The 26,698-nt window shown below is 64.0% G+C and overlaps 1 protein-coding gene across 1 annotated transcript; it reads right to left on the reverse strand.

Moving 5' to 3' along the window:
* Positions 1-11,018: 11,018 nt before the first annotated feature.
* LOC138846839 (uncharacterized) lies at positions 11,019-24,256 on the reverse strand. The gene is made up of 8 exons (XM_070063729.2): positions 24,137-24,256; positions 21,110-21,238; positions 19,894-20,004; positions 19,105-19,189; positions 17,653-17,814; positions 16,599-16,784; positions 15,840-16,021; positions 11,019-11,617 (listed from the first exon to the last, which is right to left on the reverse strand). The coding sequence occupies exons 1-8, from the start codon at positions 24,254-24,256 to the stop codon at positions 11,474-11,476; spliced, it is 1,119 nt and encodes a 372-aa protein (XP_069919830.1). The 3' UTR covers positions 11,019-11,473.
* Positions 24,257-26,698: the final 2,442 nt, after the last annotated feature.

Below are 26,698 nucleotides of genomic sequence, written 5' to 3' on the forward strand. Positions count from 1 at the left end.
GGAGAGAGAAGCCTGCATCCGGCCGCACTTCCGGGCAATGCCAGGCAGCGGAGCAAGCAGGCTCTTGCTGAGATGCGGGACTGTCGCTCGGGGCCGAGCCCGCGCCGTGCACAGGGGGAAGCTGGGCCGTGGCCCGCTCTGAGCCGCCGCCGTGCCCGTCTCTCCGTGGGCGTTGGCCGCTCCACTCCTGGTAATTACAGGGTCTCCAGAAAGGTGACCGCGGGAGCCTGGGCCGCCCTCCCTCTCCTGCGAGCCCTCTCTCCCTGGCACCAGCGCTGCGCAAACATCCCGGCCTGATTTGGGGTTTGGAGACCAACGACAGGTGTCAATCAGACATCAGTCGTCCGGAGCGGAAGGAGTTGCAGCCGCTTGGAGACCCTGCGCCCTGCTGTGCTCAGCCGAGGACGCCTGCCCGGGCAGGGGCCAGGGGCCTGAACTCGCAGGACAGGGGACGGCTGCTGCCAACGGTTTCCTGCAGGCCCTCCTGTCGGGGGAGAGTGAGGCCATCTCGTGGGCAAGAATTTAAAACACTCTGCGTGGGCTATGCAGCTGCCCATGTCCCCTCTGTCGTGTGTGGGTCCCAGTCCATACAAGGGCAGCTCGCTGACCAAGGGAGCCAGGGACCTGGGACAAGTACCATGTACCTTGGCCCTGAATGCCCAGGCTGGGAGTGGGACATCTTGGTTCCTTGGGTTGCCGGTCCTTTATGGCGCCACCTGCTGGCGACCTCCCACATTTGCAGCTCCTCCCAGCAGACCTGGCTGTGTCTCCAGCAAGAGTGGTGCCGTGGCCAAGGTGGAGAAGAGAGGGTGCTGACCCCAAGGACACAGGTCTTTCCTCTCCGCGCTCAGCCTCTCTGCCCCAACCCTGCCAGGGTGGGACACGGCAGGGAGGCCCAGGGTCCCGATTGAGCTGGACGTCGGCTGGATGCACAGCTGGCCAGAGGGAGAGAGGGAGAGAGAGGGAGAGGAGATGAGGCTGGAGCTGAGCCTCAGGGTGCCCAGCGATGGGCTCTGTTAGCACCGTCCAGCCCCGGGGCGGGGTGAGTTCCAATGCACGGTGGCCTCAGAGTCGCCCCTTTGGCAGACCGACCCAGCCCGGGAGCACAGGGCACCGGGCTGGAGGTTCCGAGCCCCTCTGTTCGCCGAGCTGCTCCCCTTCAGGGTCTTCCCCAGGAGACGGAATCCCCAGTGCCGCCTGCTAGCGGTGTTTGGAGATGCAGCCTTCGGGGGCGTCTGGGTCCTGGGGGCTCTGCCCTCCCGTGTGGGCGGCTCTGTCCACGGGTCGACGGGTGGGTGGGATCCACAGCAGCCAGTCTTGGCCGTCTCCCGTGAGCACCCCTGCCCGGGAGTGCCCCTGCAAGGAGGCCCTCACCAGAGAGGAATAAGCTTCCTTTCTTGAGAAATTGCCTCAGGAAATGGCAAAGACACGGGGCCCTCGCTTCCGGCTCCGCTGTGCACCCTGACAACGAGCCTGGGGGAAACCGTTTGCTGAGTTGGGGGGGGGGGGGGCGGGCGAGCGACTCGCCCGTGGTCAGGTCAGTACTGAGCTGAGTCGGCTGGCCAAGAGCCTGCGTCCTCTCAAAGCCACCAGCCTCTAGGCTAGCAGACTGGGGGGACTGTCGCCACCGGCATCCCCACCCCGTCACTGCATCCCCCTACAGCCGCCCAGTCCCTGGCCATCAGCAAGTGTCCACCAGATAAGGCTGCAGCCCACACCCCTGGGGACAGTGGGCTCTTAGCTGAGAAGACAAATCCAGGAGATGATGCAAGCAGCCAGCCCCCCCCCCCCAAGCCAGGGCAATCCCGGGGTGCAAAGCTCAGGGAATATCTCTTCTATTTCTTGTATGGTCAGTGACCCCGTCCCACAACTTGGTGGCTTCAACTCACAGGCATTTGTTAGCTTATGAGTCTGGGGCCCAAAGACTTGGGCTGGGCCCAGCTGGGCGGTTCTTCTGCTGTCCTGGGCTGGGTCCGCCCACTCTGAGTGGTGAGCTGGTGGTCTGGCGGCTTCACGCCTGTTTTTGGCAGCTGGCTGGTGATTGGCTGATGGGCAGCAGGGGGTGGTGGGGGCTGTCGGCCATGCTGTTCCCCATCCTAACTGCACCCACCAATTTGGTCAATGGTGGCCAAGCAGTGCCAAGGATGGCAGAGCAAGCCCAGTGTGCTAACACCTGGAGACTGCCTGTAGAGTTTGCCAGCGGCACATTGGCCAAAGCTAGTCACGTGACCAGCCTGTCCTCTAGGGATGGAGAATGGACTCCGCCTCCTGGTGGGGGGGGGCATCTGTGCAATGGCCACCCCAGCTGTGCACAAGCGTTTTCTAGGGCATTTGCTGCCTCGTCCTCACTCCTCTCTCACCATCTGGTGCCTCCCTTCTCCTGTGGCTATAATTGCTTGTGCCCCATCAAGCAGTGGCCTGATTTCTGGGGCTTCTCTCCCTGCAGGGGCTGAGTGCCCCCAGGTAGGAGCCGCAGGTGTGTCTGTCCCAGGAACGCCTGCCCAGAGAATGCTTGTTGAACGAGTCATTGCATTTGCTGATTTGAATTGGAAGTGAAATGGCTGCAGGTGGGGCGGTGTGTTAATTAGACCCCGGCTCTGAAAGGCCACCTGGCAGAATGCAGACCGGCAGAGCTGGTCAGAAGCTCAAGTTCAACAGGACTCTGTCCCCTCAAGTGTCCTGGGAACGCCCCAGGCGTCACGGATGGGCGAGGGTCTAAGGCTGTCGAAGCTGGGGGAGGGAGGGGCTTCTCCAGAGAAAGTGAGCCTCCGCTGCGTGTGGGCTGGGGCACGGGTGCAGAGGGCAGGACCCAGCCCGCCTGGGAGGCTTGAAGAGGAACGGGATTCATCGCGGGATCCGGCAGGGCGAAGGGAATCGGTGCAGAGGCTGAAGAAACGCTGGGAGGAATATTCAGGAATGATCTGGGGGAAAAAGAAAAGTGGGCCAATCAAGGAGCCACTTCCTCTTTGGCAAGTGGAAGCCAGCGCAACCGGGCGGCTGCCGTGCCTTCGCCAGCATGGGGGCAGGGCACCTCTGCCACCAGCGGGGAGGGGGCGGCCGTCCTGCACGGCTGCTGCAGGGGGTGCTGGGAAGCCTGTCCATCCCAGGCGACAGCCTCCAGCGGAAGGGGGCGACTCGCCCACTGCGGGGCTCCTGGGAGGACCGAGGAGGGCAGGGAGGAGGGTGAGCCTGACCTGCCCCCCCCCCCCCGCTCCTGCCTGCCTGCGGCAGCCCCTTCCTGAACCCCAGACGACCCGCTTTATTTTTAGATGCACGGCAGAAGAAGTGAAATGTTCGGGTACTCATCACGTGTTCATAATTTCCAAGCACACAATGGGCTGAAATTAGCTCCTCTCACCGCTGTACAATGGAGGAGGGAACCGTGCCTCCCCACGCCCGGCCGTCCACGCTCCTGGCCGTGAGTGTGCCCCTGTGTGCGGCGCCAGTGCCGGGATCGTCCTCCTGCGTCTGATCTCTCACTTCCCGTAAGATCCGCCAGCGGTGTCGTCACAAACGGCAGATTTCTTCAGCTTGGGTTTTGTTATGTTTTTGAGATTTATTTGTTATGGGGGAGGAGAGAGAGAGAGAGAGAGAGAATCTTCCATCTGCTGATTCACTCCCCAAATAGCCACAATGCCAGGGCAGAAGCCAGGAGCCAGGAGCTTCCTCTGGGTCTCCCATGGGGGTGCAGGGGCCCAAGCACTTGGACCATCCTCTGCTGCTTTCCCAGGCCACAGCAGGGAGCTGGATCGGAAGTGGAGCAGCCGGGACTCGAACCTGCGCCCATATGGGATGCCGGCCCTGCAGGCGGCCGTGTAACCTGCTACGCCACAGCAGCCCTGCTTTCCTTGTTTTCTGTTTTTCATTTTTTCCCTTCAGGCCAAACTGTAGCCCGAACACATCCTGTGGCCTGTTCAGCCGTCAGTGCACACGCAGGCGAGATCTCTCCTTAGAAGTCGGGGAGTGCGTGAGCTGTGACGTGGCGCCGGCATCGTGTGACGCGGCACGCGCTGCTGATGTAGACACAAGTCCTCCCACGGGGTCTCTGCAGACCCCAGCCCTGGCTCACGGCAATGGAGCTCTCGTCCATATCGACCCCGGGGAGGGCGGGAGGACCAGGGTCCACCTGTGGATGGGCCGAGTGATGGCGACCGGGCCCCGATGCAGCTCCGGTGCACGGCGCCTGCTGCAGCCGCTGGCTGGGGACCAGGGTTGCAGGGCTGGGCTTTTCACAGGGGTGGGACGCGCCACTGAGGGGACTTCTGATTGGGGTCAGCTCTTGAGAAAGTCCAGGTTGGAGGACTGGGTTTCCATTACGTTCTGCCTGGTCTCTGGGCACCTGCAGGACACTTTGGGTCAACGGAAGTGCATCTGTTACATCAACCTAACATTTCGCTAGCCTAGTCTTGATGACTGATGGACACGTTGTTGAAGACCTGTCCGTCTTGGAGGAGCAGCTCCTGTTCTGTGATGGGGGTAAAGCGGGGGTGTCTGCCTCCCTGCGTGTGAGCGCCTCGGGGCGCCACGGCAACCCAGCGCCAGCGGTTCGGTGAGAGCGACGGCGGCAACAAGACGCCATTTCCAGTGCTCTTACCCTCTCACCTCCGGATCTGTGAAAGCCGCGGAGTCAAGATGGAGTCACTCATGGCAAAGCCAACTGAGACCCCGAAGGAAGCGACTTCGTGCATGGTGTGTAGGACCAAGGCCACCTCCACCCCGACGGGGACTCGGCCCAGCAAACGCCCGTCCATCCTGGACTGGTGTCCTCCTGGCCACTCGTCCTTGTGGCCAAGCCTCCCGTGGACCCCTCCGCCCTGTGCCTTGGACGCCTCCCGGGGTTCTCCAGGGCGTGCTCACGCAGGATTTGCAAGTCCCCTGCCGTTCACTCCTGAATGAGCTCCTTGCTTCCTTAGAGAGGTTTTGTCCCTGCTGTCTCTCAGGCCCACAAGTCCCGGGGGGGGGGGGCACTACTGCCCCCACTTTATCAATGGAAAACTGCTGCCCCCACTTTATCAATGAAAACTGCGCTGTGTGGAAGTGAGGACCCTGCTAGACAGCGTACCGCCCACTACTGGTGGAGCCAGACTTTGAACACGGGGCTCTGACGGCAAACGACCCGGACATCTGTGAGTTACACCTGGCAGTTAATCAGTATTGAGATGGACAGGTGGGTGGATGGATGATGATGGATGGACTGATGGTGAGAATAAAGAAGAGAGAGAGGGGGCGGCGCCGTGGCTCACTTGGTTAATCCTCAGCCTGTGGCGCTGGCATCCCATATGGGCTCTGGGTTCTAGTCCCGGTTCCTCCTCTTCCAGTCCGGCTCTCTGCTGTGGCCTGGGAGTACAGTGGAGGATGGCCCAGGTGCTTGGGCCCTGCACCCGCATGGGAGACCAGGAGAAGCACCTGGCTCCTGGCTTTGGATCGGCGCAGTGCCGGCCGTAGCAGCCATTTGGGGGGTGAACCAATGGAAGGAAGACCTCTCTCTCTGTCTCTCTCTCTCACTAACTCTAAAAAAAAAAAAAAGTCGCTGTTGGACCCACCTCTAGCAGGGTCTCTGTCCCTGAGCAGCCAGCACTGGAGTGTGCAGACACAGGGTGACCTGGGGCCACGGGCTGGAACCACAGTGGTGTGTGAATTAGATTTTGTCACTACAAGGAAGACCCCTCATAAAGGGAAAAGATTTGTTTAACTGATGGTTGTGGGAGTGTGGGGAGCAACTCGGACTAGACTAAGTTACTGGAATTAAGACTTATTCTATGCATCTGCTCTCCCACAATATGGCGCTGGGAGAGGAGGAAACAGCTTCTACACAGCTGCCTCCAGTTCAACCAATAAATAGCAGGACCTGCTCCTGATTGGAGGAGAGCAGCGTACTCGGCGTGTGGGTAGCAGAGTTGGGATTGGTGGAAGAGGACTATAAAGGAGGAGAGAGACAACATGCACCAGGAACATCTAAGGGGAACACCTGTGCAGCCCCCGAGAGAGCCGGCGGCGGTGTGCCGCTCCCCCGCGGAAGTGGGGAAAGTGGCAGGGGGAGCCGCCCTTCCACGGAGGTGGAGGGGTCGGCAGCCAACCCGGGAAGAACCAGCAGCAAACCCGGGGAGGGCCGAGCAGACAAAAGAACAGCGCAGGGTCCTGTGTCGTTCCTCCACGAATGGGGGAGCGACATGGGAGTTCAAGTCCAAGCTCAGAGAGCCCCACGGGTTTGGAGTCTGAGGACGGCCACGGTGAGACGCTTGTGGAGGAAGTGTCCCAGGTGAACCTGGATGGAGAGAGAGTGGGGGGGGGAGAAAGTGAGTGAGAGAGAGAGGGACAGAGAGGGAGAGAGAGAGGGAGAGAGGGAGAGAGAGAGAGGGAGAGGAAAGGAGGGAGAGAGAGGGAGAGAGAGAGAGGGAGAGAGAGGGAGGGAGGGAGAGAGGGAGAGACAGAGGTAGAGAGAGAGGGAGAGAGAGAGAGGGAGAGAGAGAGAGGGAGAGGAAAGGAGGGAGAGAGAGGGAGAGTGAGGGAGGGAGAGAGAGAGAGGGAGGGAGAGAGGGAGGGAGGGAGGGAGAGAGGGAGGGACAAAGAGAGAGGGAGAGGAAGAGAGAAAGGGAGAGAGAGGGGGAGAGAGAGGGAGAGAGAGAGAGAGGGAGAGAGAGAGGGAGGGAGAGAGAGAGGGAGGGAGAGAGAGAGGGAGGGAGAGAGAGAGGGAGGGAGAGAGAGAGGGAGGGAGAGAGAGAGGGAAGGAGAGAGAGAGGGAGGGAGAGAGAGAGGGAGGGAGGGAGAGAGAGGGGGAGAGAGAGAGAGAGGGAGAGAGAGAGAGAGAGAGAGGGAGGGAGAGAGAGAGAGGGAGGGAGAGAGAGAGAGAGAGGGAGAGAGAGAGAGAGAGGGAGAGAGAGAGAGGGAGAGGAAAGGAGGGAGAGGAAAGGAGGGAGAGGAAAGGAGGGAGAGAAAGAGGGAGAGAGATGGGGAGAGAGATGGGGAGAGAGATGGGGAGAGAGGGAGAGGAAGGGAGAGGGAGGGAGGGAGGGAGAGAGAGAGGGACAAAGGGAGAGGGAGAGAGAGAGGAAGAGAGAAAGGGAGAGAGAGGGTGAGAGGGAGGGAGGGAGAGGAGGGCTGGGTCGCGCTCGGGCTCCTGTTACAGCCCTTGCTTGAGAACACCTCCTGATGGCACACTCCCCCCTCCCATTCCACCCCACGACCTGAGGACCTCCCACTAGGCCCACCTCCCCAACACCGTGATTGGATTAAATTTCCACTTAGTTCTGCCCATTTATGACCTTGGTGGTTAAATGTCTGTGTGGGTCTGGGAGCCAAAGCAAGCTCGAACCATAGCAAGTGGCGTCCAGGTGGGTTGGCAGAGGGGGGCTACGGCTGGGTCAGGAAGCCCTCGGGCTGCGTGCACGGCACCGCTGAGCCTCCCCACCACCCCTCTCCACCCGGGATGCGACCCCCACCACAGTCTGCGGCCTGGAGTCAAGCTGCACACCCCCCCCCCCCCCGCCGCCAGCGATTCTCCCTGGGACTGGGCCTCCTGCAGGCTGCTGTGCCTCGGGCTGGCATCGCAGGCAGTTATCCACCCTGATCCCTGTTGGGTTAAAAAAATGTTACTGTTATTTGTTTGAAAGGCAGAGTTACAGGGAGGCAGGGGTCTTCCATCCGCTGGTTCACTCCCCAAATGGCCACAACGGCTGGAGCTGAGCTGTGCGCATCCAAAACCAGGAACTTCTTCCAGGTCTCCCATGGGGTGCAGGACCCAAGGACCTGGGCCATCCTCCACTGCCCTCCTGGGCCACAGCAGAGAGCTGGCCTGGAAGAGGGGCAGCCGGGACTCAAACCAGTGCCCATATGGGATGCTGGTGCCACAGATGGCTTTACCGCCTACGCCACAGCGCGGGCTTTTAATAAAGCTGTTCTCAGCATCTGATGATGCCTACTGGGCCGTTAGGGTCACTAATCGTTGTTTGCAACGGCAGTGCCAGGGCACTGGGACAGGGCTGGGACAGCCTCCTGGTTTCTCTATGGCCTGGTTCTGTTTGCTTTAAAATGTTAACGTCACGGGTGAGTCAAGGCCTCTGTCCCTCTGCCCCTCACCCCTGCTGCTCCGCCCTTGACTTCTCCTCTGGAGAAGGAGCCAGTGGAGAGCTGGACAGGTGGATTGTGGGCGGACGGCTGTGAGGCAGGCATGCTGGTTGGTTAGGAGGAGGGATGGGTGGATGGTAGGTAGGCATACAGATGGGCTGCTGGCTAGCTGGCTGCAAGAGTGGGTGACTGGCGGCTGGTAGGATGGTAGGTGGGATGGATGGAGGGATGCGTGCATGAGTGGGTGACTGGCGGCTGGCTGGAGGGCAGGGGTGGGTGGGTAATGGATGGATGGGTAATGGGGGGTAGAGGGATGCATGGATGATGAGGGATAGAACCCGGGGCTTTGTGTGCTGGAGGCTTGGTCCTCACTGTGATGGTGTGGATGCTGTGGGGCCTTTTAAGGGCTGGGTGCTGGAGGCAGGTGGCTAGGTCATCGGTGGGGGGGTGCTGCCCTGCAAAGAGATTTTTGCAGTTCCCATGGGAACGTGGTTCGCCCTCACTGGAGTCGCTTGTTAGCAAGTGTGGCCCCGTGGGCTTCCTGTGTCACCACGTGACCACGTCTGGTGTTTCCTGCCACGAGACCACCTGCCACTTAGGGATGCAGCCGAGGGGCCCTCGCCAGAGCCAAGCCGCTGTCGGCCCCTGTTCTGGCCTCCTCAGGCCTGGGAGCCAGTGAGGCTCCTCTCTCCACAAGGCGTCCACCCTCAGGGACCACCAGCACAGCACGGTGCAGCTCCCGCGGAGCAGGGAGCAGTGCGGAGCCGGCTCAGCGGGCGCGAGGGTCCCGAGGCGGGAGGGAGCGGCCGGTCGCTCAGTGTGGCCACGTGGGCTGAGCCCCGGGGAGCTGAGGGAGGACGTTCCGGAGCTGGCAAAGACTCGGACGAAACTTCCCATTGCAGTCCCCTGGAGGAGGGGCCGCTGCGGGAAATGATTTGAGAGGTCATTTATTTGTTTTCATTTATTTAAAAAGCAGAGTAGCAGGAAGAGAGAGAGAGAGACTGATTTTCTATCCATTCGTCCACCCCCCACACGGGGCTGAGGCGGGACAGAGCCAGGAGCTCCACCTGGGTCTCCCACGTGGGTGGCAGGGACCCAAGGACTTGAGCAGCCACTGCTGTCTCCAGGCTGCGCGGGCAGACGCAAACCCAGGCGCTCTGATGTGGGCTGTGCGGATCCCAGCAGCGGCTTCACCGTCTGCCCCCAGAGGCTGCTGCTGTGGTGAACTGCACACAACGCGCCACCCGACCCGTGGGCGAGCGCCCGCTCCCGTGCGCGGTTCTGCCGCCGTCTCCAGCACCCAGAATGCGCTCATCTTTTAAAGTCTGTGTCCCTGCTGAGCACGAGCTCCCGTGCGCCCCCCACTCTGCCTCCGACTCTGACCCCTCGGGGTCCCGGGCGCGCGGCACTTGTCTGGCTGCAGCCCTGGGCACACCTCTGGGAGCGCCGTGGCACCGTGTCCGTCCCTGCTCGGCCGGCGGCCCCAGCGCCCGCATCCGGCGCAGGAACCCGAGTGCGCAGGCGCTGCTGCTGCGAGACCCTGCGCGGCGGCCCGTGGGCAGACACCCAGAGATTCGAGTGCCCACTGCGTCATGTTTACGCACCTCAGGCCTGGAGGGACGGCCAGACTCGGCCACTGCGCAGCTCGTCCACCCGTGCACAGTCCTCCCACACAGGCGGGGGCGTCAGCGTCTGCAGGGGAGGCGTCGCCAGGGGTGATACAACCACACTGGTGTCCTCCAGGTCTCCCCCAGTCTGGAGTCGGCCGCAGAAGCCAGGAGAGCGGAGGGGGATGCTGCCTGGGGGACAGCAGTAGCTTGGTGACAAGGGGTTGGCTCCCGGATGGAGAGTGAAGGCAGCTCCTAATATTACGTAGGCGGTGAAACAGAGCCAAGCATCCCGGGAAGGGGGCCAGCACTGTGGCACAGCAGGTAAAGCCGCTGCCCGCAGTGCCAACATCCCATATGGCCGCCGGTTCGAGTCCCGGCAGCTCCACTTCCGATCCAGCTCCCTGCTAATGTGCCTGGGAAGGCAGCAGAAGACGGGCCAAGTGCTTGGCGCTTTGCACCCAAGTGGAGACCTGGATGAAGCTCCTGGCTTCAGCCTGGCTCAGCCGTGGCTGTTGCGGCCGCCTGGAGAGTGAACCAGCAGATGGAAGCTTGCACGCGCTCTCTCTCTCCCTTTCTCTCTCTCTCTCTCTCTCTCTCTCTCTCTCTCTCTCTCTCAGGATCATGGCAAGCACTCCGGCTGGGCAGTGGCTGCTGCCACTGAGCCAGACGGTGGGGAACCCAGAGTGTGGTCTGCGGCAGGTGGATCCTGACCGGGGGAGTTTCTGGCGTGTTCTGAATATCCCCCCTTTCGCCTGTTTGAAGTTGTGTGCCCCTAAGAAGGACAAAAAGATTTACAATGTCCTTCTTGCGGGGCGCCCCCACCCAGGCACAGGCACAGGTGAAGCCTCTTCTGTTTATTTCGCGGGTGTGGTCGGATGTGGTTCGTCCCTGGGCAGCTCGGCTGTGGAACACACCCCGAGGCACAGACAGGAGGCAAAGGTGGGGGGATGGAGGTGCGGCCGAGACGGCGCTGCTCTCTCCGCCCCTGCCCGGCCTACGGTGTCGCTTAGCGCCAGGAACCCGGCTCTGGTGCTCATCCTGGAGCTGTGTTTACACCACCGGGTCATCGGCCGCGCTCTGCGGCTTGGCTTCACCCTCAGCCTGTATTCTGCTGGTCCGCTGGAGTTCCTCCACAGTGTGACGTGTTCTGGCCGCCTCACTGCGAGAGCAGCCGCGTGTGCCTCTGGGCGGGAGCATCTGGTGCCCGGGTTAAACCCAGCAGAGGGCTGAGCGTGGGTTTATGCCCTGCTGTGATGTGAGCGCCTCCCCCCGCCCCCAGCTCAGGTGCTGGAAACCTCAGGCCCTAACTTACGGCTTCGGAGGACGAGGAGGGACCCTAGCTACTGTGCTCGCTCTGTCCCCCACGTGGTCCCCCCCGGCCCCTCAGGGGGCTTCACAACCCCCCAGACACCAGCCCAAGGAGTCCTAGTCCTCCAAAGTCACCCGATCATGGGTATTTTGTGATAGTAACAGAGACCAGGGCGACACATCCATGACAAAGGAGTGCCCTCCAGACGGTGAGGCCCGACCAGCAGGGTGTGGGTGAGCAGGTGCAGGGGAGAGGCCCTGCTGCCCCCTGCCCAGCAGACAGGCAGGCTGCGGGGTCCAGGGGGTGCTTGGTACAAGGCGTGGCTCAGCCGTCCCTACTGATCAACACCCAACGAGGGCCGGAAGTGCCCTTGCCCCCACCCAGACAAAAGGCAGGGGGTGTGGCTCCCCGGCCAGGTTTATGGAGGGCTGGGGCGGGCGGTCCTTGCGCCTCGGCTGGCGCTGGCACGGGGTAGGCGTCCGGCCGCGGGTCAGAAACTTCTTCTGCAGGCGACAGAGGAGCCGACCTCGCTGTACTCGGAGCTGGTGAGCCACATGTCCTCGAAGGTGGAGAGCGAGCACAAGATGGAGCCCCCGACCCAGGCGCCGTAGGCAGAGAAGGGGCAGCTGATCACCTGCAGGGGGCGGGGAGGCAGGCAAAGAAACCAGAGTCAAAGCAGGGCTCTCCGAGCCGGGACGAACCCCCCACCCCAGGGAGACCCTCACGGGGCGGGGGTGGGGGCGAGGTGAACCCCCCACCCCAGGGAGACCCTCACGGGGTGGGGGCGGGGTGAACCCCCTACCCCAGGGAGAACCTCACAGGGTGGGGGCGGGGGCGGGGTGAACCCCTACCCCAGGGAGACCCTCACGGGGCCGGGGTCCTTCCTCCCGCCTGGCTGGGGCCACTCCTTACGAGTGGGCGGAGACTCGGAACTCCACGCCCCGCCTCCCGTCCCTGAAACGCACGCCCCTGTCTACCGGGACAGGTGCATTTATCCTCTGTCAGGACCACGCCTGAGGCGCGGGTTAGTTTTTGGAGGAATTAGGACGCATGGATAAGCAAAATCAGTCAAGCAGCCCAACCGGCCTATCGCCAGGAACCAGGCACAGCTGCGCCCCACTTCTGCCTCCTGGCTGCGCCTTGCGCGCTGGCTCTACAGGCAGTGGCTTTCCACGGCCCCTGACTCTCATCCGGGGGCCGCCCCTCGGGCAGGGGCAGGGGCAGGGGCCGGGGAGCGACCCTCGCCCACCCGCCAGGCCGCTGAGGTCCGGAAGGTTGAGGCCTCGTGCTCAGGGCCGGACTCGGCATTATGCCGGCTCGCTGACCATTCTGGGCGCACGTGATGGCGTGACAGCGTGTGCACCACGCAAGGGGCGGGGAGAGGCGGGCGTGCGGGGCGGAGCCGCAGGGAGGGCGCCCGAGAGGGGGCCTGGAAGACCCGAGCTGGGTGGGAGGGGTGGGAGGAGGGAGCTCTGAGGCCCCGCCCACCACACACGTGTGCTCCGCTGGCGTGGGCCGAGGGAAGATTCCCCCGCGCTGCGGAGTTTGTGGGGCTGGGAGATGAGCTCGTGTTGCTGCAAAGATTTTGAGGGGCCGGTGCTGTGGCGTAGCGGGTAAAGCCTCCGCCTGCAGTGCCGGCATCCTGTGTGGGCACCAGCTGGAGTCCTGGCTGCTCTCTGCTGTGGCCTGGGGAAGCAGTGGAGGAAGGCCCGAGTCCTTGGGCCCCTGCACACGCGTGGGAGACCCGGAGGAGGCTCCTGGCTCCTGGCTTCGGATCAGCTCAGCTCCAGCCGTTGTGGCCATTTGGGGAGTGAACCAGCGGATGGAAGACCTCTCTCTCTCTCTCTCTCTCTCTCTCTCTGTGCCTCTGCCTCTCTCTGTGTAACGCTGACTTTCAAATAAATAAATAAATAAATCTTTAAAAAAAAGACTTTTGAAATGTTTGCGTGGTGTTTTTCGTGATGCACATTTTCCATGAATTTTTGAAGACCCTTTGCGTGATTTCAAGGTGATGCAAAGAAGCACAGAGCCACAAAGGGGGAAGCAAAGCGGGTCTCGGAGTCTGCACAGCCGGCAGAGACAACGCCAGGTGCCTGGGAGCCCCCGCTGTCCATGCTGACGCCGCCCTGCGGCCTGCACGCAGCACCCCCCCCCTGCACGGCCCAGCCCCCACTTCCCGCACTCCCACCCCCGCCCACATCTCCCAGACCCCTGCCTGTGTGCGAGGACAGCTCCCGTGGCTTCGCCGCTGCGGCCCTGTGACTCATCACAATGTCGTTGTAGTGCGATTAGCATGGCGGACACTCCCACTCCCACCGCGAACCCGGGCGTGACACCCCCAAAGAAGGGCGAGGAAAGCGAGGGCACCCAAGCCCCGCCCAGACTCTGCTGCCTGGGCCCCAGCCCCCGCCCCCAGCTCACCTACAAGCGTTCTCCTGGAGATTCTGGATTCCCGCCCCCCCCCCCAGGTCCCATCCTTGGATCCCTCCTCTGACCACAGGAAGCTGGCCCGGCCACCCCGCCCACTTCCACTCACGGCTGCAGTGTCTGCCAGAGGAGCGCTTGCCCAAATACCAACCAGACGGCCTGGGACAGCGGGCCATCAGGGACGGGGGGGGGGCAGGGGGCGTGTCAGGGAGAGAGTGGGGGGGCAGTGGGCCATCAGGGAGCAAGGGGGGGCAGGGGGCGTGTCAGGGAGGGGGGAGGGGGCGCATCAGGGAGCAAGCGGGGGGGCAGGGGGCATGTCAGGGAGCAAGTGGGGGGCAGGGGGCATGTCAGGGAGCAAGCAGGGGGGGCAGGGGGCGTGTCAGGGAGGGGACAGGGGGTGTGTCAGGGAGAGAGCGGGGAGGGGCAGCGGGCCATCAGGGAGAGAGTGGGGGGGGCAGAGGGCGCATCAGGGAGCAAGCGGGGGGGGGCGGGGGCGTGTCAGGGAGAGAGCCCCGGGGGTCAGCGGGCATATCGGGGGGGGGCAGTGGGAGCATCAGGGTGTGGGGAGCAACTCGGACTAGACTAAGTTACTGGAATTAAGACTTATTCTATACATCTGCTCTCCCACAATATGGCGCTGGGAGAGAAGAAAACAGCTTCTACACAGCTGCCTCCAGTTCAGCCAATAAACTGTAGGACCTGCTCCTGATTGGAGGAGAGCAGCGTACTCGGCGTGTGGGCAGCCGAGTTAGGATTGGCGGAGGAGGACTATAAAGGAGGAGAGAGACGGCATGCACCAGGAACATCTAAGGGGAACATCTAAGGGAACACCTGTGCAGCCCCCGAGAAGAGCCGGCCGGCGGTGTGCCGCTCCCCTGCGGAAGTGGGGAATGTGGCCAGGGGGAACTGCCCTTCCACGGAGGTGGAAGGGACAGTAGCCAACCCGGGAAGAACCAGCAGCAAACCCGGGGAGGGCCGAGCAGACGAAAGAACAGCGCAGGGTCCTGTGTCGTTCCTCTAGGAAGAGGGGGAGCGACACAGGGAGAGAGTGGGGGGGCCAGCGGGCCATCAGGGAGAGAGTGGGGGGGCAGAGGGAGCATCAGGGAGCAAGTGGGGGGGGGCCAGGGAGCACATCAGGGAGTGAGCCCTGGGGTGGGGGGGGCACATCAGGGAGAGAGCCTAGGGGGGTGCATCAGGGAGAGAGCGGGGGGGGGGGCAGCGGGCGTGTCAGGGAGTGAGCCCCGGAGGGCGGGCAGGGGGCGCTTCAGGGAGCGAGCCACACAGGGCCAGGCCGGGCTGAGCAAGGCTGAGTTTGAAAGAAGAAACGGAGGAGCCGGAGCCCTGGTCGTTTTGTTTCCTAGTGAATTTCCACAGAGCAGATCCCGTCCTCCACTTGCAAAGTGTGCAGAAGGAACACAGGGGACTCCATACGCATGCACAACTGAACTTTGATCTCTGACCAGAAAAAACTGGGGGCCAGCGCTGTGGCGTAGCGGGTAAAGCCGCACTCTGCAGTGCCTGCATCCCACGTGGGCGCCGGTTCCAGTCCCGGCTGCTCCACTTCCCATCCAGCTCCCTGCTAATGGCCTGGAAGACGGCCTAAGTGCTTGGACCCCTGCACCCGTGTGGGAGACCCTGATGAGGCTCCTGGCTCCTGGTTTCTGCCTGGCCCAGCCCTGGTTGACGCGGCTGTTGTGGGGTGAACCAGCGGATGCAGGATCTCTCTCTTACTCCGTCTTCCCCAACCCCTGTAACTCTGCCTTTCAAAAAAAAAAAAAAAAAATCCCTGCACCCAGCCTGCTGCACACCCCAGCCTCACACACACAGGCGGGCTGCCTGGGTGTGGTGGTCACGGCCGATGTCCAGCTTGGCCCGAGGGGATCAGACGGCCCAGCTGGGAGAAGAGCCCAGACCAGCACTCCAGGAACAACTTCCCCTGAGCGTGCCTCGCTGTCACACCGTTGTCGGGCAGAAAAAGCGAGACCCCAACCCTCGTGAGTCTGTGCAAAGCGGGCCCCGCTGGAGCGTCAGGTGGCCCGGCTCGTAGGGGAGAGAATGCTGTTCTTCTCCACAGGGGTGGGGGTGGCTGTCCCTCCCTCCCCCTCCGTAGGTGGAGGGCTGGTGAGCCGGGAAGGATTCCACGGCTCCTGAGATGAGGGGCACCAGGCACGGAGAGCCCGAGAGCCGGCAGCAGAGGTGGGAGGGACGCCAGCCAGAGGAGGGCGGCGGGCACCGGGGGCGGGCCCTGGGAGCAGGCTGCCCGGCAGCCGAGAGGCAGCGCTGATGGAAGCCAGAGGGCGACCTCGCTCCTGCAGCCTGCAGACACCCCGGCTGGGCTTGTTCCGTCTCCCAGTCCCAGCACCCCGATGGCCCAGCCCCGGGCAGCGCGGAGAGCCAGGAACCCCGAGGGCGAGTCAGGCGACCCTTACCTTGACCGTAAGCGCGGGCGAAACCAGCTCCTCCATCTCTCTCTGCAGCCGGGACTGCAGGCCGGAGAGGCAGCTGGTCCCTCCGGACAGCAGGATGTGGCCGAGCAGGGCCCTCCAGAGCGCGGGCTTGCAGGCACAGACGCTCTGCACGGCCGTCATGTGCATCCCCACGCTGTTTCTCCCTGGGCGGACACAGAGCCGGCTCTGGGGGCTGCACACCTGGGCTCCTCCCTGCCGGCCGCCCGGCTGCAGGCCACTGGCTCCCCCGTCTCGGCTCCGAGTGCCCACTGCCAGGCCCCTGTGAGTCTCCACGGGGTCGTGCCCGTGGCCTTGCCCAGTCTATAGAATGTGCAGTTAAAAGTAGGAGTCTTTGGCACACAGGGGAATCTTGAAATACATGCACGGGTTTTTGTTCCAAATTGAACGTTGATGAACTGTGGGGCTGTGGTCCCACTCGGGGCTAGGAAGTGGCCTCTCCGCTCTGCACAGAGAGCACCGCGCCCTGGGTCCTCTGCAGCACCCACTGTCGTATGAGACGTCGGCAGGGGCAGCATCGCGACACAGGACGCCCACAGCGCTCTCTGGACGATAAACAAACCCGGACCAGGAGAACCGCCCACCACACGCGTGTGCCCGGAATATCGTCACACGCCCCGTATCGAGAGCTTCCGTGAGAGACCTGTCAGTGTCCGGGGCCAAGTCCTGCAGTGACCTAGGAAAGCCCAGCTATGACCTTGGGGAACCGAGAGGTGACCTCACCGATGAGTTCCGGCTGGAAGAGCGCCTCGGGGCAGAAAAACCTCTCCTGCCCGAGGCAGATCTCCAGGCCGTCGGGAAGCTGGTGTTTCTCCTGGCAGGAGGGTGAGGCCTTCTCCTTCTCCTTGTCAAAGTCGGGGGCCACGTAGCAGCACCTCTCCTTCAGGTCCCTGACGCACTCGCGTTCAGCTGCGGACCAAGGCGGGCGTCAGAGGCGGGAGGGCAGGGGAGCCCCCGGCGGCTGTGGCGTCCAGGTTCTGCGCTGGGTGCCGGGCGTCCAGAGCCTGGGTGTGCAGAGGACCGGGTGGCCCGGGAAGCCGGGCTGGATGCGGCCAGCACTTTCCAAGCTGCGGTTGGCTGCCCCGCCCGCTCACCTGGGGGCTGAAACAGCCTGGAGCCCCGGCTTCGTCTTCGGAGTCGGGGTTCTACGTTCCAGCTGCCTGCCTTTGGGCCTCCCTGCACCCTCACCCGGGAGTCCCTGCTCCGTCAGCCTGGGCACACCGCCTCTCCCTCGGCGGCCCTGCCTGGGCCCCTCCCATCGTCCCAGTTCCAAGGCCCTGGGAAGGTTCAGCTCCTGCCTCACCCCTCCCTCCCCACAGGTGCTGTGAACCCACCCCTCCCTCTCCCCGACTTCCCCAGGCTGCCTTCTCCCGATGTTTTCCTTTCTCCAGGCTTGGGCTTTGATGCAATAAATGTGGATTCAGACCCCTCCTTGCCGTGCACGAAATGCCTGGATGTAGGCAAATCTGTCTCCCCTTAAACCTTCCATCTCCAAGGACACATTAACCATCACCCCCAGGCAACCGTTAGGAGGAGAAGCCCCAGGTGCCCAGGACACCCGCGCCTGGCGGGGAGAAGCTGTGCTCTGCCCCACCCACCCTCCTCGCGGCCCTCCTGGCTGCTTCCGTCCCTTTGGGCTGCATCCTTCGCCCCTAAACAGAGGGGGCTGTTTTTAGAATTTGGGTGTTGGCCAAGTAGCTGTGGCTTTGCAGTTCCAGGGCTGAGGGTTGGGCAGCCCAGAAGGGTGTTGGATCCCAGGGGCTTGGCTGAATCCTACCTGTGCCCAGTAGCGGGTGTCCGCCGGCTGACAGCAGCTGCAGGAGGTACAAGGTCAGGTCTTGCCCCGCGATGTCCAGCTGGATGGTCGACTGATGCAGAGGACAGCCCTCGCTGATGGGCACGAAGTGCGTCATCCCCTCCCCGGATTCAATGGTGGTTCCTGGACAAGAGAAAATGCTGGCATCAGAAGGCGGGAGTGCGGGGGGGGGGGTAGGAGGGAGGCAGCCGGAGGGCACGGCGGAGGCTCAGGAGCTCGCTCTCCTCCCCGGACGGGGCGGGTGCTAGGCCAGGGAGGGATTCCCGTTTTGGACGGCTGCCCCATACATGCACCCGTTAGCAGTTAGATCTCCGAGGATCCCTGTGCACCAGTCTGGCCCCGGGTCCCCTGGGGGCGCCTGCACACCGGGAGGGTCTCCCTGCAGTGGGGGAGGCAGCAGGGAGGAGCAGCCCCCTGTGATGGGGGCCACGGTGGCATTGGGAGCCAGGGGGCTGACCAGGGCTGGGGAAGCGCCTCCTTTCACCTGGTGAGTCTGGGAGCCAAGAACGCGTTGCGCATCGGGGCCAGGCTGAAGCCAGGAGCCAGGGACAGCACCCGGGTCTCCCACGTGGTGGCAGGGGCCCATGTACTTGAGCCATCGCCTGCCGCCTCCCAGGGTGCATTATCAGGGAGCTGGATCAGAAGTGGAGGAGCTGGGAGTCGAACCAGCCCTTTCAAAGCACCCCAAGCTGGTGTCTCACAACGCCTGCCCCTAATCTGGGACATTGTCTAAAAAGTGAAATGAATGCCAATCGCATAACCCAGCTGTTTCCCTTCCAGGCATTTGCCCCAGAGGAACACAAGCAGATGCCTATGCCTACACACACACACACACACACACACACACACACACGAATGGCCACAGCAGCGCCCTGGTCCGCAAACAGCCCGGTGTCCCTGCACGGGGGACTGCGTGGAACAGACGCACCCCAGGACGCAACGCTGTCCAGCGACAGAAAGCAATGAGCCACTGGTGCACATGGCAATGCAGTGAACCCCACATCACGGTGCTGAGGGGAAGGCGGCTCCCCAAACCACAAATCTCATGGTGCCATTTGCACAAAATCCTCCATAGTGCCAGCTCCCTGCAGGGCCAGCCTGGAGGGGCAGTGCGGGGGTGCTAGCTGGGTCACTATCTTCTGGTCAGGATGTCCCCTGGTCACCCGTGCCAGACCTGGGCAGACCTGCCCTGAACACAGGAGTGCTTTGCGGTGGTCGGCTACACCTCACGGTGTTAGGATGGTAAGTGAACGGCTGGACCTGTGGGGACGGAGACCGGGGCTCCGGAGCGGGCTGGGGAGCGCGGACCTCCCTCTCAGGGAGGGAGTGGGCTGCATTGTGGCGGGCATCCCCCATCGGGGTGCAAGGGAGATGGCACGGGCGCCCCAGGACGGGCTCCCCAGGGCTGCTCACCGGAGGTCTGCCCGGAGGAGTAGAGAGAGAGGACTGCTTGATTGGCCAGGTACAGGGCAGGCACGTTGAAGGTCTCGAACAGGATCTGGGGACATCAGCAGCTGCTGGCGGTGGCGGTGTGGGAAGGGGCTCCTCCACTCCCCAGGCCCGAGATGAGCCCCGCTGCAGGCACCACTGGCCCCAGGACAGAGCTGGGCCGGAGACAGCAAGCACGCCGGCTCCTCCCACTGCCGCCCTCAGTCTCCAAGGCTGTGCAGTGGGCTCGCTCCTCTCCTGGAGCCTGGGAGACTTGGAGGACAGCGGGGTCAGGGCGGGACACCGCTGCGGGCCCCACGCCTCTGTGAAGCCGCGGCCAGCTGGCCCCGTCTCCAGCCCTAGGGAGGACTCTGCCGTCCATCCCGGGCCCCTTCCTTCCTTTACCAGCCTGGGCCCTGGGGCGACCTGGGTGATGCTGTCAGGGCCTCTGCCGCCCCCTTCCTGGTCCCGCAGGCCCAGGTGCAGCTCAGAGAAGACCTTGGAGCTTGGAAACCAGACCTAGGCCTGGTGTGGGGTGGGGCAGGGCGGGGCGCAGGGGCAGAGCCGTGCGGCGTCTTGCAGTCACGAGCGACCCGCCTGTCCCCGGCACCCCCCGCAGCCGTGGTTGCTGTCGGGACCGCCCCAGGGGCCCCTCGCCCACCGGTCTTGATCCTCCTCTGCAAAGAGAAGCCAAGGCCCTGGGTTTGACCCCAAGGCTGGGGCTGAGCTGGGAGCTGGGCTCCCGGAGTCCCCTCGCCATCCAGGCCCTGGTACCTCGCACGCTTTCTCCTTGTTGGCTGGCGCGTTTAAAGGGGGCTCGGTCAGCATCAGGGGGTGCTGTTCCGGGGCGGTGTGCAGCACCTGGTAGAAGGAGTGATGCCAGATCTGGGGAGCAGAGAGGCGGCAGGGGCTCAGGCCTCTGTCTGTCCCGCTGTCGGCTCCCCGTCACCTCCCGCCTACCCATCATCACCTATCCATCTCTTCCTCTCTATCTTCTATGATCTAACCATCATCCACCTACCCTCATCTGTCAGCCATCTAATCTACCTCTGTCATCTATCATCCAACACCTAGCATCTGTGCGTCCATCATCTGTCCATCACCTAACTGTCCATCATCTGTCCAATCCATCCCTGTCATCTGGGATCTATCCCTCATCATCTGCTCCATCCTCTGTCCTCTCCCCGTCGCTCTGTCCGTGTCTTTCTCGTCTGTCTGTCTGTCCATCCGTCCGACAGCAGCAGGTGCATCTCCGTGTCTGAGCCGCAGCCCTGAGCATGCAGCCGTTCCTCGTGGGGGGACAGCTGGCTGCTGCGCGCTGTGATGAGCTCTGGAGACGATGCGGAGTGGGCGGGAGCTGCGGGAGGTGCGCGAGGGTCCGGGTACATCCCCGCCCCCGGGCCTCCAGCCTCCAGCCGGGCCCTGCGCACAGGGTGGGTGGAGGGAGGCCTTCAGGTGAGGGCCTGAAGCAAGGGCTGGGACGAGGGGAGACCCCGGGGTCCCTAACCAGGGAAGACCCTGGGGTCCCTAACCAGGGGAGACCCTGGGACCCTGCTCCAGGGAGACCCCGGGGTCCCTAACCAGGGGAGACCCTGGAGTCAGGGGGGCCCTAATCCCATGTGATGGGCAGGGGTGGGGCCGAGGGGGGATGAGGGGCCTGCAGCAGATTCTGCCCCCATCCCCAGCCTCAGCAGGAGCCTGCAGGCGACAGGTGGATCTCCATGCCTGGAGCTGACGTCGGCCTCCAGGGCTGCCCCAGGACGTCTGCTGGACGGTGAGCCCCATTCAAGGCCAGACACAACCTGTTCAGACCCACACGCAGGCCCTGGCTGGAAGCCCTGGCGCCAGAGGCTCAGATCGGCCGTATCGACGGCTCCTTTCGATCTGGGACCAAGGCCTCACTCTCCCTGGTCCCCTGCAGCTCCCATAGCAGTGGGCGTTATGCAGCCCGGCGCTGGGGGCGCCCCGGGCCCCACAGGCTGAAGCCCACCTTCTCCATGGTGTCCCAGTTCCCGACGCTCCCTCGGGAGATGGGGTACTGCAGGATGATTCCCTCCCGGTGTCTCTGAGCCTCGGCTCCGATGAACCAGTCTTCCTCCTCCATTCCCACCAACACTTTCTGGAAAACACAGTGCAGAGGGTGGGTCCTGGCGCGCTAGGGGCTTGCGTCTGTCGGTGCAGGATGAGCCCCCCGGGGGGGGGGGCGAGGGGCGGACCCCAAGTCACGGCGTGGGCGTCTGCGACCTTGGCTGACACAGCTGCTGGGAGGTCCTGGGCAGGTGCAGGGTGGGATGGGTTCGTGGCTGGGGCACTGCTCGTGCCTGCTTGGCAGACGGAATAACCGGGAGCAGCCAGGGAGTGGAGCCGTGCAGAACAGGTGCTGTGGCCCACGCTGGTCCCGGAAGGTGGACTGGGAGACTCTGCCCCACGGTCCTACAGGATGAGCCCAGCGCGGCCGCCGACACCCCAGGACACCCTGCGTTGTGCCGGCCAACGGGGATGTATGGCGGCCTGTGTGCTGGCCTGGGCCCACCGAGAGGCAGGAGCCAGGACCAAGATGGGGTTAAAGGGTGGGGGTTTTAGCAGGGCCTAGGCCTGGTGTGGGAGCACAGAGAGGAACTGGACAAGACAGCAGAGCCGGCAGGGCTGCGTGCAGTCGGGGTCGGGTGCAGGAGAGGGGCATGGCTGGGTGGGGGTGTCCTGGGACACCCTGAAGTCAACAGAAGATCTAGTAAGACCTGGGAGTTCTGTTTTGCTTATTTGTTCGAAATGCAGAGAGAGAGAGAGAGAGAGAGAGAGAGAGAGAGAGAGAGAGATCCTCCATTCACTGGCTCATTCCCCAAATGCCTACAACACCAATCTGGGCCAGGCCACAGCTGGGAGCCAGGAGCTCCACCCAGGCCCCCCGCATAGCTGTCAGGAACCCACGTCCCTCAGCCATCATCTGCTGCCTCCCGGGCGCATTAGCAGGGAGCTGGATTGAACCGGGACTCCAGCCGGCTCCCATACAGGATGCCGGTGTCGCAGGCGGCGGCTCCACCTGCTGCACCACAGCGCCCGCCCCCAGTTTGTCTTTTCGAAAGACGGAAGAGCTGGACTTGCGTGAGCACCAGCGCCTACAGCCCTCGGGCAGGGCGCTGCCTCCTGGAGGCTCCGTCTCCTGCTCTGACCTCCACACCTGGCAGCTCCCCCCGCCCCCAGCCTGTGGGGGCCCCGTGGGCTGAGGCCACTGAAGCCACGAGCCGCACGGGCACAAGTCAGCACGCTGCCGCCGAGAGCGGACCAGGGAGCATGGAGGGCACGGAGGAGTCTCGCTCTCCTGGGGTGAGGGCGCTGGGGGAGGTGACAAGGACAGCGACAAGGCCGGCCTGGTGCTGCCTGGGCACCCGCAGGACAGCCAGCCGGGGCTGCAATGAATGGACCCGGTGACGGTGGGCGGAGCCTTGCCCGGCCCCTCTTCCCACAGGCCCTCCCCGGAGGGGTCTCCCTTTCGTGGTGCCTGAAGACGGGACGCCCCGGTCTGGGTGCCTGGGACATTAAGCAGAGGCACTGCAGGGGGCCACAGAGCTTAGCTCTGGAGAGGGACAGGGGCCCATGCAGGTTGGGGGGCGGGGCTTGCTCAGGGACCCCAGGGAAGCCAGGACCCTGACACTGGCCCCGGAGGGCAGAGAGCAAGGAGGTGACAGACGGCAGGAAACGGGGGCGGGGGAGCCCCATCCCCTGCGCTCCCTGTCTAACCCACTGCCCGGGAGCTGTCACCCGGGGTCTCGCACTTGCAGCCTGCACAGCGGGGAGAGGAAACCCTGACTGCTGTTTGAGCCACGCCACAGCAGGGACAGCGACAAAGGCCCAGGGGCCAGGGGGCCAGAGCCGCCGTCAGAACCACGCCCTGCCCAGCTCTGAGGCCCCAGCTCTTAACCCCAATGCTGTCCAATGGCAGGAGACACGCTGGTGCGGGACCCTCCCCCTCCCCTGGGGAAGAAGACACTGGGGCCTCCCCTCAACCCCCGAGGTCATCTTACCGTTTGTCCACTGACGGAGGAAGGGATGGAGGCCCCGGTGCGGGGAACGGGCGTCAGTGTAACCCCATTACCTGTAGCAGTCCCGCAGAGCCTGGGGTGCTGGGACTCCCGGGAGCCACAGTGTCAGGACGGGTGCTGAGACCCAGGGCCCCCCACACCCCGGGGATCTGCAGCCCCAGGCTGTGCCCCCTCGGGGGGGCTGCTCCGATCAGAAGCACCATGGTCCCCCAGATGGAGGCGCCGCCCCCGGGGGAGTGCACGGGGCCGCTCTCGGTCCGCACAGGGCTTGCGGGGACGTGAGTTCCTACTTAAGAGTCGACACGGAAACCTGGATATCTTCAACACAGACTCACCCCAGGGTCCAGAAATTCCGCCCCAAAACTCGCAGCCAGGGCGGGTGTGTCCACGGACGGAGGGTGGAGCACCCGGGGGGCTCCCTGAGGGAGGCTCCCTACAGCACTCAGAGCCACACTGCCCTGGGACAGAACGGGGGTCCCCGAGGGCCGGGGGAGGCAGGTGTCGTGGATGGAGGTGGCGATGGCCCCACGGCGGTTTCGAGAGCTCCGTTTATGGAGCGCGCATCTTGCCACAGCCCAGATTTCTGACTTCCTTCAGGAAGCCGGGACGTCTGACAACCTTGGGCCCCAGGCCCTGCCCATCCCTGATCTCCTCCTGAGAGCGGGGGTCTGAATGGGCCCGTGTATCTCAAAGGCAGAGGGGCTGCTCAGAGCTGCGCCTGGGAGAAGCCGGGAGAGCAGGGTGGGGGAAGGGCAGCTGGCCGGGGCCTAGCGGGCCCACCTCATGGGTCCTTGTGCCCGGCCTGCCCAGCCTGGGCAGTGGCTCTCCCTGTGATGCAGCTCCCGAGAGGGGGCATCAGCCCAAGTCCCTGGGCCACCCCCGGCCCACCCCGTGGTCTCCCCGGCCACCCTGCGGGACAGAGCAGCGGCTGACGGGCAGCGGCGGCCTGCAGGAGCCCTGCCCCCTGCGTCACTCACGTCGTGCCGGAGTTTCCCCAGCATGGTTGGGAAGACGGCCTGGGGCACCTCGGCTCCTGCGAAGCCCACCTTGCTGAGGCCCGAGCCGTAGTCACAGACGAGGGGCACGCGGCTGTGCATGGTGAGCCTGTGGGGAGACGCCGCGCGTGACTGGGGCGCCCCTCACAGGCAGAGCTGGGCGCAGCGTGGGTGCTGTGACCACAGGTGCGGGGCCGCCCAGGAGGAGGAGGCCGGGCAGCTCCTGGGGTGAGGCTTAGGGCTTCGTGGGCCTTTGGGTGGGGCCACGAGGAGCTCCCAGAGGGGGCGGGGCAGGTGGCCTCGGTGGTCAGTCTGTGCACCTGCTGCATCTGGAGTGCCCAGGGAGGTGGCCGAGGAAGTGGACACACTCTGCCTCTGTACAGAGCCGTTAGCCGAAGCCTCACCAGCTCAGAGCCAGGAGACACCCAGAAGCTGGGGCCACTGAACTGGCTGCTGCCATAACCAAACTTTCACCGGGGCGCAGCCACGCCCCCCCCCCCCCCCCGGCTCTGGCGCAGCCACAGCTCAGCGGATGGCGCAGTCCCTGGAGCGTGGTCCCCCGACCGGCAACACCAGCTCCCGTGTCTGGGATGCAGCCCCGTCCTCTCCCCAGGGCCCCGCGTCAGGACCACTTTTCCTGAAAGCAGCCTAGCAGGTGCTTCCGTGCCACTGCCCCGAGACCACGAAACCAGCTGGCGGCGGCTCTCAGGGTCATGGTCTCAGGTCACTGCTAGCTCTGCCCCGGGTGGGGGGGGGGTCACAGATCCACTCCAGCCATCAGGGAAGCACCTGCTGCCCGAGGAGCCCTGAGAGCCCCTCAGCGGCTGAGAAGGAGAGGGGGTCTCTTCCCCGGCCCCCTCCAAGGCAAGCCACGCCTTCCGGAAGGCGCCCCAGGCACAGCGTTGGCCACAACGCAGCCCCGCGTCTGGGAGGAGGCACCAGCTCAGCTTCTAGCCCGATTGCTCCCAGTCTCCCAGATCACATCCCAGGAAACCCTGCAGTCAGGGGCGGGCGGCTTCCCCGAGGGCGGCCTGGCAGGCTCCGGTGGTGCCGTGCCCCGCCCGCCACGAGGATGCACCTGGGGGCCGGAGCTTCGGGTGCAGAGCCGGAAGGTGGCCGAGGTCAGCCGGAAGGTGGCCGGGCAGTGACCCCCTCCCCGGGTGTGGGGAATCCTCGGCGGGAGCCCAGCCTGGCCGGGAGCCTTGGAGCTGACACGGGACTGTGCACTTGCACCACACGGGGTCCAGTGCTGGGCTGGGGACCCAGCGCCTCTGGTGGCCCTGCCCCAGGCTCCCCCGCGAGGCTGGGATCACTTGTATTTCCTCCGCTCTTAACAGCGTCCAGAGAACCAGCAAAGCGTGCGGCAAACCCAGCTGGCCGGCCGCCGAGCCCCTCCTCTCCCGCCCGGCGCTGGGCCCTCAGACGCACACAACGGGGGACCGGGCCGCTCTCATCCGGGGCGGATGCTGGATTACGGTGCCCAGTACAGCGAGACGCAGGAGGGGCCCCCAAACTTAAATTCCATGCACTGGTTTTCAGAACACAAATTTTCCAAGAACTTTGGGACGCTCCCTGGGACACAACGTTAACACCCACTGGGGACGGACGGCTGCTTGCTGGATAACTAAGCTGGGGCGGGTGCTGTGGAGCAGCTGGTTAACGCCCTGGCCTGCAGCGTCGGCATCCCACATGGGCGCCAGTTCGAGTCCCGGCTGCTCCTCTTCCAATCCAGCTCTCTGCTGTGGCCTGGGAAAGCAGTGGAGGACGGCCCAGGTCCTTGGGCCCCTGCACCTGCGTGGAAGCTCCTGGCTCCTGGCTTTGGATCGGCTCAGCTCTGGCCATTGCGGCCATCTGGGGAGTGAACCAGCAGATGGAAGATGAATCTCTCTCTCTCTTTCTCTCTAACTCTTTCAAATAAATAAAATAAATATTAAAAAAGATAACTAAGCTAATAACTACATTGAAGCTTGTCCCCACCTCTTTTTTTTCCCCTCCCCTCCCTCCCCTCCCCTTCCCTTTATTAGACACAGAGGGAGGTCCTCCAAGGTCCGGTTCGCTCCCAGAATGGCCGCAATGGCCAGGCTGAAGCTGGGAGCCGGGAGCTTCCTCTGGGGTTCCCATGCAGGTGCGGGGGTCAAGCACCTGGGCCATTGTCTGCTGCTTCCCCAGGCCGTTAGGAGGAAGCTGGGTTGGAAGTGCAGCAGCCGGGACCCCAGCCGGCGCCCGTGTGGGACGCTGGCATTGTAGGCCGTGCCCTGACCTGCTGCGCCACAGCGCCGGCCCCCTGGTGCCCACATCTTGCTCCTCCCTCCCCAACGTCTCTCCTCCCCACCTGAGAGCTTGTGTGGCCAATCCCGTGGCTTCCCCTGGCCACAGGGGCTCAGCGGGGTCCAGGCCTCGGGGAGGCGCCGTGTGCTGCTCCGAGGAGCTCCTGGGGAGTGGAGTGGGCTCCTGGGTGCGGCTTCCACGACCTGCTCGTCCCCTCCCCCCTCCCCTGGAGGCTCGTGTGTCCCTCAGGGCAGCTGGTGCGGCGTGAGGGGGGCT

The sequence above is a fragment of the Oryctolagus cuniculus genome, chromosome 1 (genome assembly GCF_051225735.1).
Source record: "Oryctolagus cuniculus isolate XC-2025 breed Fujian yellow rabbit chromosome 1, ASM5122573v1, whole genome shotgun sequence".
Classification (NCBI taxonomy): Eukaryota; Metazoa; Chordata; class Mammalia; order Lagomorpha; family Leporidae; genus Oryctolagus; species Oryctolagus cuniculus.

Bases quoted from the DNA above. Each gene is read 5' to 3' on its own strand.
- LOC138846839 (XM_070063729.2), bottom strand. From the start codon at position 24,256: ATGCACAGCCGCGTGCCCCTCGTCTGTGACTACGGCTCGGGCCTCAGC. The intron at 16,022-16,598 runs GTGAGGTCACCT...GTGTCCGCCCAG, and splicing joins CTTCCAGCCGGAACTCATCG to GGAGAAACAGCGTGGGGATG. The intron at 11,618-15,839 runs GTAAGGGTCGCC...CGCCCCCTGCAG, and splicing joins CGCCCGCGCTTACGGTCAAG to GTGATCAGCTGCCCCTTCTC.